Genomic DNA, 10,828 nt, shown 5'->3' with positions numbered 1-10,828 from the left:
ACGGCCCCAGGACCAGGCCCCCGGGCCCCACCGCGACCCACGGCCCCAGGACCAGGCCCCCGGGCCCCACCGCGACCCACGGCCCCAGGACCAGGCCCCCGGGCCCCACCGCGACCCACGGCCCCAGGACCAGGCAGGCCAGCGCCCGCCCCTCAGGTAAGGTCAGGCCCCGGGCGCCCGGGACCCCCGAGACCCCCAACCCCGCCTGCCATGGGGCAGCTGTGGGTCCCCCCGGCCCCCCGTGATGTGCCCCGTGTGTCTTCCCCACCCCACCCCCCCCCAGGCTGCCCCATGGACGCCCCGACCGCAGCCGCTGAGGACGCCCCTGCGGAGCCGGCAGCAGGTGAGACCCCCGGGGGACCCCGGCGGCCGGGACCCCCAACCCCTCCCAGGGTGGGGTAAAGGAGGGGACCCCGGCCTCTGGGACCCCCAACCCCTCCCAGGGTCGGGCAGAAGGGGGGACCCTGGTGTCCGGGACCCCCAACCCTTCCCAGGGTTAGGCAGAAGGGGGGACCCCGGCATCCGGGACCCCCAGCCCCTCCCAGGGTGGGGTAAAGGAGGGGACCCCGGCGTCCGGGACCCCTTGACCCACGCCGGGATGAGGTAGAAGAGGGGACCCCGGTGTCCAGGACCCCTCGACCCACACCGGGACTGGGGGGGGGGGACACACCCCATCCCCGGGGTCCCTGACGCCTCCCCCCGGCGCAGCCGGAGCCCCCCCCGGCCGCCCCTACATCTGCAGCGAGTGCGGCAAAGCCTTCGGCCAGTGGTCGAAGCTGGAGCGTCACCGGCGCAGCCACACGGGCGAACGCCCCAACGCCTGCGGCGAGTGCGGCAAACGTTTCGCCCAGCGCTCCCACCTGGCCCAGCACCTCCGGACCCACACCGGCGAGCGGCCCTACAAGTGCGGCGACTGCGGCAAAGCTTTCGGCTGGAGCTCCAACCTGGCTCAGCACCGCCGCACCCACACCGGCGAGCGCCCCTACGCCTGCGCCGAATGCGGCAAAGCCTTCAGCCAAAGCACCAACCTGGTGAAACACCAGCGTGCCCACGCCGGCGAGCGGCCCTACGCCTGCGGTCAGTGCCGGAAAGCGTTTTACCGTAGCTCTGACCTCCTCCAACACCAAGCCAGCCACTCCGGCGAACGACCCTACCGTTGCGGCCAGTGCGGCAAGAGCTTCGCCCAACGCGCCAACCTCCTCAAGCACGGCAAGACCCACGGCGGCGAGAAGCCCTTCCGCTGCGGCGAGTGCGGCAAAGGCTTCGTCCAAAGCTCGGAGCTCATCCAGCACCAGCGCAGCCACAGCGGCGAGAAGCCCTTTGCCTGCGCCGAGTGCGGCAAACGCTTCGGCCACGGGGCCACCTTGGCCAAGCACCGACGGTTGCACTTGGGTTTGCAGCCGCACCGCTGCGGGGAGTGCGGGCGAGCCTTCGGGCTGCGCTCGGCGCTGGCGCGGCACCAACGGGCGCACGGGGAGGAGCGACCCTTCGCCTGCGGGGAGTGCGGGCAAGCCTTCGCCCTCCGCTCCAACCTGGCCCTGCACCGGCGGACGCATGCCGGTGAGCGGCCCTACCGCTGCGGCGAGTGCGGCAAGGCATTCGGCATGAGCTCCACCCTGGTGCGGCACCAGCGCATCCACACCGGGGAGAAACCCTACGGCTGCGGGGAGTGCGGCCGGGCTTTTGTCCGCAGCGCCCACCTGGAGCAGCACCGGCGGACCCACACCGGCGAGCGGCCCTACGGCTGCGCCCGCTGCGGCCGCCGCTTCAGCCAGAGCTCCAACCTCATCACCCACGAGCGGGTGCACCTGGAGGAGGCCCACGGGGCGGCGCAGGCGTTGGAGGCGCACCCGAAGACCAAGACGTTGGAGGTTCAACCAGGCTTGGAGACGTTGGAAGCTCAGCCAAGCTTGGAGATGATGGAGGGGCACCCAAAGACCAAGACATTTGGGGTGCAACCAAGTTTGGAGGCGTTGGAGGTTCAACCAGGTTTGGAGGCGTTGGAGGGGCACCTAAAAACCAAGACGTTGGAGGTTCAACCAGGATTGGAGATGTTGGAGGAGCACCCAAAGACCACGAGAGTTGGGGTGCACCAAGGCTTGGAGATGGAGGAGCACCCAAAGACCACGAGAGTTGGGGTGCACCAAGGCTTGGAGATGGAGGAGCACCCAAAGACCACGAGAGTTGGGGTGCACCAAGGCTTGGAGATGGAGGAGCACCCAAAGACCACGAGAGTTGGGGTGCACCAAGGCTTGGAGATGGAGGAGCACCCAAAGACCACGAGAGTTGGGGTGCACCAAGGCTTGGAGATGGAGGAGCACCCAAAGACCACGAGAGTTGGGGTGCACCAAGGCTTGGAGATGGAGGAGCACCCAAAGACCACGAGAGTTGGGGTGCACCAAGGCTTGGAGATGGAGGAGCACCCAAAGACCACGAGAGTTGGGGTGCACCAAGGCTTGGAGATGGAGGAGCACCCAAAGACCACGAGAGTTGGGGTGCACCAAGGCTTGGAGATGGAGGAGCACCCAAAGACCACGAGAGTTGGGGTGCACCAAGGCTTGGAGATGGAGGAGCACCCAAAGACCACGAGAGTTGGGGTGCACCAAGGCTTGGAGATGGAGGAGCACCCAAAGACCACGAGAGTTGGGGTGCACCAAGGCTTGGAGATGGAGGAGCACCCAAAGACCACGAGAGTTGGGGTGCACCAAGGCTTGGAGATGGAGGAGCACCCAAAGACCACGAGAGTTGGGGTGCACCAAGGCTTGGAGATGGAGGAGCACCCAAAGACCACGAGAGTTGGGGTGCACCAGGCCTTGCAGACCGTGGCGGAGCACCCCAAGAGCCGGAGCCCCCAGGGGCACCCACGGCTGGGGGGAGGCCCCATGGTGGAGGAGACCCCCGTGGGGGAGCACCCCGAGGTGCCAGACCCCCGAGGGGCGGAGCCTATCCCGAAGACACCCCCCCCCTCGCACGACGCCATTGGCTGAGGGGTGGGTGTGGCAGGGGTGGGTGATTGGGTGGGGACAGGGAGGGGCGGGATTGGCCAAGAGCAATGATGTGGAGGGGGGGATGATGCTGGTAGGGGATTGGCTGAGGGGAGGGGGCGTACTGAGAGGGGATTGGCTGAGAGCAGGGGGCGGGACTGATGTGGGATTGGCTGTGAACGGGATTCATTGGGCGATAGCAGGGTGGGGAAATACTGACAGGGGATTGGCCAAGATCCTGTGCAGCCATTGGCTGGGCAGCAGGCCGGGGGGGGGGGGGGGAGGCACCGCACGATTGGCCGAGCCGTGGGAGAGCTCTGCCACCATTGGTCGGGGGGGGTTGGGGGGGGGGAGGGGGCCCAAATAAAGATGGTGAAACCCCCAAATCGGAGAGTTGTCGCTGCCCGAGAGAGAGGCGGAGGCGGAGGCGCGGGAGCGGCCATTTATTTGCCATTAACACGCGAGGGGGCGGGGGAAGGGGCGGGGCCGTGCGATGCCCCACCCCCAAGGAGCCCCACCCCTTTCCTGCTGAGGCAGGGGCTGGAGAGGCCCCGCCCCCTTGCTGCCATGGGGTGGGGAGAGTGGGGGCGAGGCCCCCCGAGGGCGTGGCTGTAGCTAAGCTGTTCCAGCAGGGGCGGGGCCCGGGGTGGGCGGGGACGGCGGGGAAGGGGCGGGGCCGTGACGACGCTGATGCTTGCGCAGCCCCGCCCGGGCCCCGAAGCGCTTGGGGCAGAGGGGGCAGGCGAAGGGGCGGGGCTCCGGGGGGTCGGGCGGGGCCACGCCCCCGGCGGTCAGGCACGCCCTCGGGGCAGCCATGTTGGGGCCTCCGATGGGGGCGGCCATGTTGGGCGCGGCCAGGTTCGGGGCAGCCATGTTGAGGCCGCCACAGCCCACGGCTCCGCCGGCGGCCGCCATGTCGTGACCGGCGCCGGTGGCCGCGATGGGCCCCGTTGCGGGGGAGGCGGCCACGCCGTGGCCGAGTCCAGCGGCCACGTCGTGACCCGCGTCCCGCCCAGTAGCGGCGGCCACGTCACAGCCGGCTTGGGCAGCCATGGCGTGGCCAGCTCTGTTGGCCATGTCATGGCCAAGTCCAGTGGCCATATTGTGGCCAGCTCCGGCAGCCACTTTGTGGCCAGGTTGGGCAACCACGTCGTGCCCGATGCCGGCGGTCATGCCATGGCCAACGCTGGCAGCCACAGTGTGGCCAGGCTGGGCACCCGCGTTGTGCCCGACGCCAGCAGCCATGCCATGGCCAACGCCGGTGGCCACGCTGGGGCCAGGCTGACCACCCAGGTCACGCCCGCTGCCGGCAGCCATGCCACGGCCAACACCAGTGGCCATAATGTGGCCAGGTTGGCCACCCACGTCATGCCCAACGCCGGCGGCCATACCGTGGCCAACTCTGGCAGCCATACTGTGGCCAGCTCCAGCAGCCATGTCATAGCCAAGTCTGGTGGCCACACCCTGACCACCTCCAGCAATACTGAGGCCAGGTCTGGCGGCCACGTTGAGGCCAGCGCCGGTGGCCATGTTGAAGCCAGCCCCGGCGGCCATGTCCGCGGCCCCGCCGGCGGCCGTGCTGTCCCCGTCTCCCGCCTCCTGCTTCCCGTGCGTCCTCTCGTGCTTGCGCAGCCCCGAGGCCCCTCCGAAGCCCTTCCCGCAGCGCCCGCAGGCGTAGGGCCTCTCGCCGGAGTGCGTCCGCCGGTGCTTGCCCAGCGCCGCCCGTTCCCCGAAACCCTTCCCGCACTCCCCGCACCGCCACGGCCGCTCGCCCGTGTGGGTCAGCCGGTGCCGCTTGAGGTCCCAGGAGGCCACGAAGGCTTTGCCGCACTCCCCGCACCGCCACGGCCGCTCGCCCGTATGGGTCCGCCGGTGCACCGCCAGATCCGCCGGCTGCCGGAAAGCTTTGCCGCATTCCCCGCAGCCGTAGGGCTTCACGCCTTGGTGGGCGCGCTGGTGGCGGCGGTAGCTGGAGGGGTCGGAGAACATCCGCCCGCACTGGGGGCAGAGGTAGGGCCGCTCCCCGGTGTGGACGCGCTGGTGGCTCTGGAAGGAGGAGAGCTGGGTGAAGGCCTTGCCGCAGGTGCCGCAGGCGTAGGGCTTGCGGGGGGCGTGGATGCGCTGGTGGCAGGCGAGGGAGGAGGAACGGCCGAAGCTCTTGCCGCACTCGGCGCAGAGGAAGGGCCGCTCGCCCGTGTGGCTGCGCTGGTGGTTGCGGAGGTCCTTGCGCTCGGCGTAGGCTTTGGGGCAGGCGCCGCAGCGGTGGGGACGCAGCCCGGCGTGACCGCGCCGGTGTTTGCGGTAGACGGAAGGGTCGGCGAAGGATTTGGGGCAATCCGGGCAGGAGAAGGGACGTTCGCCAGTGTGGGCGCGCTGGTGGATGGTCAGCTTGGAGAGGGTGCCGTAGGACTTGGAGCAGGCGGCGCAGGGGAAGGGGGGAGCGGGGCGGGGACAGGCGGAGCAGGGGGCGTCCGTGGCGGTGGTGGTAGCGCTGGCATCTCCGGATGCTTCGGAGGTGGTGGCGGTGGCACCTCCGGGTGCTTTGGGGGCATCTACCGCACCGCCGGCACCGCCCGATGCGCTGGTGGTGGCATCTCCGGATGCTTTGGACGCGTCCATCGTGGTGGTGGCGGCACCTCCGGCTGCTTTGGACGCGGCTGTCGTAGCGGTGGGATCAGCCCTCGTGGCGGTGACGCCTCTGGACCTGGTGGCGGTGGCACCTCTGGACCGGCCGGTGGTGGCGGCACCTCCAGCTGTTTTGGACACGTCCGCCATGGTGGCGGCATCTCCGGGTGCGGCGGAGTCTCCCGATGCTTTGGATGCATCCGTCGTGGTGGCAGCACCTCCAGAGGCGGCGGCGGTGGTGGCACCCCTGGACCTGGCGGTGGTGGCACCTCTGGACCTGGTGGCGGTGCCCACAGAAGTGGTGGACGTGTCCGTCGCGGTGGTGGCACCCCCAGATTCTTCGGAGACGTCCGTTGTGGTAGCAGCATCTCCAGCCGTTTCAGAAACATCCGTCGTGGCGACGGCACCTCCGTGCGCGGCGGCGGTGGCACCTCTGGACCTGGTGGCGGTGGCACCTCTGGACCTGGTGGTGGTGGCACCTATGGAGGTGGTCGGTGCAGCCGCCGTGGCACCTCTCGACCTGGCTGCGGTGGCACTCCTGGACCTGGTGGTGGCACCTCCGGAGGCGGTGGACGCATCCATCGTGGCGGTGGCACCTCTGGACCTGGTGGCAGCGGCACCTCCGGACGCGGCGGCGGCGGCGGCACCCCTAGACCTGTCGGCGGCGGTGGTGGCGGTGGTGCCGCTCCCAGGCGTGGCGGCTGCGTGCGCCCGGGCGTGGCGCAGGGCCCGCGGCGCGGCGGGGAAGGTGGTGGCGCAGGTGGGACACTTGTAGCGGCTCCCGGACTTGGCGGGGGCGGGCGGGGCGGGGGCGTGGCCATGGAGGTGCCCATGGGAGACGTCTTGGAGGTCTTCTTCGGCGTCACCGTGGAGGTCCCCGCGCGTGTCCCCTTGGGGGGGCTCCTGGGCGTCACCGTGGCGGTCCCCACGGGCGGCGGCGCCTCGGACGCTGCTGTGGGTGTCATCGCCGACGTCCCCAGGGGCGTCATCAAGGGCGTCGCCTTGGAGGTCCCCAAGGGTGACGTCATGGCCATGGCCATGGGTGCCACCGCCGACGTCCCCATGGGTGCCACCACCATGGACGTCCCCATGGGTGCCACCGCCGCTGTCCCCATGGGTGCCACCACCACCGACGTCCCCATGGGTGCCACCACCATGGACGTCCCCATGGGTGCCACCGCCGCTGTCCCCATGGGTGCCACCACCATGGACGTCCCCATGGGTGCCACCGCCGCCGTCCCCATGGGTGCCACCACCACCGACGTCCCCATGGGTGCCACCGCCGCCGCCGTCCCCACCTGGACCCCGCGGCCGCTCCTCCATGGCCCCTGCGGACACAACACCACGTTGGGGGAGGGGAGGGCCCCCCCGCCCCCCCCCCCCCCCCCCGCTCCCATTTTGCCCCCGGGGAGGCTGCATCCAGGTGGGGGGAGGGGGATGTCACCCCACTCCCCCCCCCCCCGGAGTGTGGTCGCCCCTCCCCCCCCTTTGTCGGCTGCAAGATGGCGGCACGGGCGGGGGAGGGGCGTTGCAATGCACCATGGGAAGGGGGTGCGGGGGGGTGTGGGGTGTTGCAATGCACCCGGGGGGGCAATTTGGGGGGGGCCCTGTGCAATGGGGGGGCCGCAATGCACCATGGGAAGGGTGGTGCAATGCCGGGGGGGTGTGTTGCAATGCACCATGGGAAGGGGGTGCAATTTGGGGGGGGGGGGCTGTGCAATGCCCTAAGGGTGGCAATGCACCCCGGGGGGGGGTGCAATTGGGGGGGGGGGGTGTCCGTGCAAGGGGGGGGGGGGGGGGGCGCGATGCACCACGGGAAGGGCCGTGCAATGCGGGGGGGGGGGGGGGTGCGGGCTGCAGTGCATCATGGGAAGGGGGGTGAGGTGGGGGGCGCGATGCCCGCGGGGGGGGGACCCGTCCTTACCTGGGGGGGCTCCGCTGCGGGCGCGGCGCGCCGGGCGCTAGGACCTGGGGGGGCGGGTGCGTGGCGGAAGCGGGAGGGGCGTGGCCCCCGGGGGGCGTGGCTTCCGGGGGGGCGGAAGGGGCGGGGGCAGCGGGCGCTTCCGGTCTCCCCGCAACAAAAGGAGGCGCCGGTGCGGGGCTGGGGGGAGGGGCGGGGGGTGGGGGGGCCTGGACCCCCCCCGGGGGGGTGGGGTCACCCGGGGGGGGGGGGGGGGAGGGGCCGGGGGGCGGGGCCGCTCCAAGTTGGGGGGGGTCCCCACGTTTTGGGGGGAAACTGGGGGGGTTTGGGGGGGGGGTCCCCACGTTTTGGGGGGGTTTGGGGGGGGTCCCCACGTTTTGGGGGAAGCTGGGGGGTTTGGGGGGGGGTCCCCACGTTTTTGGGGGGATTTGGGGGGGGTCCCCACGTTTTGGGGGGTTTGGGGGGGTCCCCACGTTTTGGGGGAAACTGGGGGGGTTTGGGGTCCCCCCTCCCCAATTTAACTCTTTGTCTTCCAGCCCCCTGTGGAGCCCAGTGCACCGCGGGACGCCGAGAGACCCCGGCGGGTGGCGGGGGGTCCGCGGGGGGTGGTCCCGGACGCCTGGGTCCCCCCCGTCTCCCCCCACCCCCAGCCATGGCGGCCTCGCCGGCGCCGTCCCCTGAGCGCCTGTGCGCGGCGCCGCCGGCGGCCGAGCGTCGGTACCGGTGCGGGGAGTGCGGGAGGAGCTACCGGCACGCCGGGAGCCTGGTCAACCACCGCCAGAGCCACCAAACCGGTGTCTACGGCTGTAGCGCCTGCGGCAAACAGCTCTACAACCTCGCCGCTCTCAACAGCCACCGCCGCGCCCACCGGCGCGCACAGGCGGACGGACGGACGGACGGCGGTGGCGATGAGGCGGCGGCGGCGGCATCAACGGGACGGCTGTACGGCTGTGGGGAGTGCGGCCGGCGGTACCGGCACCGGGGTAGCCTGGCCAACCACCGGCACACCCACCGCACCGGCGTCTTCGCCTGTTCCCTCTGCCCCAAACACTTTCCCAACCTGATGGCCCTGCGCACCCACGCCCGGGGGCACCGCCGGGGACGGCGGCCTGCGCCGCGACGCGTGGCCGACGCCGCCACCGCCGCCACCGCCGCCGAGCGGGTGTACCGGTGCGAGGTGTGCGGGAAGACCTACCGGCACTCGGGCAGCCTCATCAACCACAAGCAGACGCACCAGACGGGCGATTTCGGCTGCAGCCTCTGTGCCAAACGCTTCTCCAACCTGGGCGCGCTGAAGGGACACCTGCGGGGACACCGCCGGCGGCGTCACCGTCACCACCACCGCCGCAACGGCTGCGCCGCACCACCGCTGCCACCGGCGCCGCCGCCCGGCATCTACCAGTGCTCGCTATGCCCCAAGGAGTTTGGCGGCCTCCCGGCGCTGCAGGCGCATTTCCGCCGGCACAGGCGGCCGCGGGGTGTTGCGGGCGAGGAAGAGGAGGAGGAGGAGGAGGAGGAGGAAGAGCGGCCCTTTCTCTGCAGCCTGTGCGGCAGCATCTTTCCCAGTGAGGCCGACCTGGCGCGGCACCACCGGCAGGAGCACGCGGCGGTGTCGGCGGCGCCGGTGGCAGTGCCAGAGGGGTGTTGGGGGGACGCGGCGGGTGACGAGTTGTGGCACATCTGCGGCTACTGCGGGCAGCCCTTTGCCGACCTGGAGAGCCTGCGGGAGCACAGCCGCAGCCACCGCGCCGAGGAGGCGGCCGCCCTGGCCGACGTGGCGGGGGGCGAGCGGCGGCCCTACGCCTGTAGCGTCTGCGGGAAGACCTACCGCCACGGCGGCAGCCTGGTCAACCACCGGCAAACCCACCAGACCGGCATCTTCCCCTGCGCCGTCTGCGCCCGACGCTACCCTAACCTCGCCGCCTACCGCAACCACCTCCGCAACCACCCCCGCTGCAAGGCAGGACCCTCGGCGGCGGCGCCGGCAACGCCGGGTGGGGAACCGGCGTGTGACGCCTGTGCCGGTGAGGAGGAGGAGCGGCAACAGGCAGCAGCCCGGCCCTTCTGCTGCGAGGTGTGTGGCCGCAGCTACAAGCACGCTGGCAGCCTGGTCAACCACCGGCAGACCCACACCACCGGCCTCTTCCGCTGCACTGCCTGCCACAAGGCCTTCTACAACCTGATGGCCCTGAAGAACCACCGGCGCACCCACGCCGAGCGCCGCCGGCACCGCTGCGGGCTCTGCCCCAAGGCTTTCCGCCTGCGCCGGCAGCTCCTGGGCCACCAGCGCCTGCACCCCCCTGCCACCGGTGACCTACAGGCGGACGAGGGGCCGCCGGCGCAGCCGGACGCCGTGGAGACGGTGTCGGAGGACTCACCAGCACCGCCAACCGCATTACGGGTGGCAGAGGTGTCTATGGGACACCTGGATGGGATGGAGACGGTGTTGGAGGACTCTTTGGCACCACCAGTGTTACAGGCGGAGAAGCCTATGGGACGCCTGGACGCAGTGGAGATGGTGTTGGAGGACTCTACCGCACCACCAACCACGTTACAGGCGGCAGAGGTGTCTATACAACAGCTAGACACGATGGAGGCAGTGTTGGAGGACTCTTTGGCATCACCACCACCGCTACAGGTGGAGGAGAAGTCTGTGGGACACCTGGATGGGATGGAGACAGTGTTGGAGGACTCCTTGGCACCACCAACCACGTTACAGGCGGTGGAGGTGTCTGTGGGACACCTGGATGCAATGGAGACGGCGTTGGGGTCCCCCTCGACACCCCAGACCGCATTGTCAGCGCTACAGGCGTCTCTGGGACACCTGAACACACCGGTGACGGCGTTGGAGTCCTCCCCGTCACCCCAGACAGCGTTATCAGCACCGGGGGCGTCCCCGGTACACCCCAACCCACGGGAAACGGGGTGCGAGTCCTCCTCGGGACACCCGGACGCGGCAGTGACGGTGTTGGAGTCCTCCCCGGCGCCCACCACGCTGTCCCGCAGCCCCCCAAGCGCCCGTCGGACGGCCGCCAAGTCCTCCCCGGCCCCCCGGACCGCAGCACCGGCACGGTGTCACCCCACACAGGCGGTTGGGGGGCAGCACCGGGGGTCCCGGCCCCCCCGACACCGTCCCGATGCCCCCCGACACCGCTCCCCTGGGAGCGCCGAGGCTGATGGGTGACGGCGTTGTCCTGGGGGGGGGTGCAGGGGGGTTCCGGACCCCATTTCCCTCCCCGTGATTAAATTTGGGTTGTTTTGGAGTGGTTTTGGGTGGATTTTGGTTTTCTGTGGGGCG

At 70.8% G+C, this 10,828-nt stretch overlaps 2 protein-coding genes across 2 annotated transcripts; one reads left to right on the top strand and one right to left on the bottom strand.

Moving 5' to 3' along the window:
* The first annotated feature begins 23 nt into the window (after positions 1-23).
* Positions 24-10,793, top strand: ZNF629 (zinc finger protein 629). Its single transcript, XM_087735052.1, has 7 exons — positions 24-156; positions 284-343; positions 709-2,982; positions 3,874-5,367; positions 5,474-6,369; positions 6,459-6,955; positions 7,993-10,793. Exons 2-7 carry the CDS (start codon positions 292-294, stop codon positions 10,712-10,714), a joined length of 7,935 nt encoding a protein of 2,644 aa, XP_087591178.1. The 5' UTR covers positions 24-156; positions 284-291; the 3' UTR covers positions 10,715-10,793.
* ZNF668 (zinc finger protein 668) lies at positions 3,420-7,614 on the bottom strand. The gene is made up of 2 exons (XM_087735073.1): positions 7,534-7,614; positions 3,420-6,937 (listed from the first exon to the last, which is right to left on the bottom strand). The coding sequence occupies exon 2, from the start codon at positions 6,930-6,932 to the stop codon at positions 3,600-3,602; it is 3,333 nt and encodes a 1,110-aa protein (XP_087591199.1). The 5' UTR covers positions 6,933-6,937; positions 7,534-7,614; the 3' UTR covers positions 3,420-3,599.
* Positions 10,794-10,828: the final 35 nt, after the last annotated feature.

Source organism: Nipponia nippon, unplaced genomic scaffold (assembly GCF_047370975.1).
Source record: "Nipponia nippon isolate SJK-2023a ecotype South Korea unplaced genomic scaffold, ASM4737097v1 scaffold_52, whole genome shotgun sequence".
Classification (NCBI taxonomy): domain Eukaryota; kingdom Metazoa; phylum Chordata; class Aves; order Pelecaniformes; family Threskiornithidae; genus Nipponia; species Nipponia nippon.
Note: the sequence above shows the minus strand (reverse complement) of the source record. Positions and strands in the feature narration are given on the sequence as shown.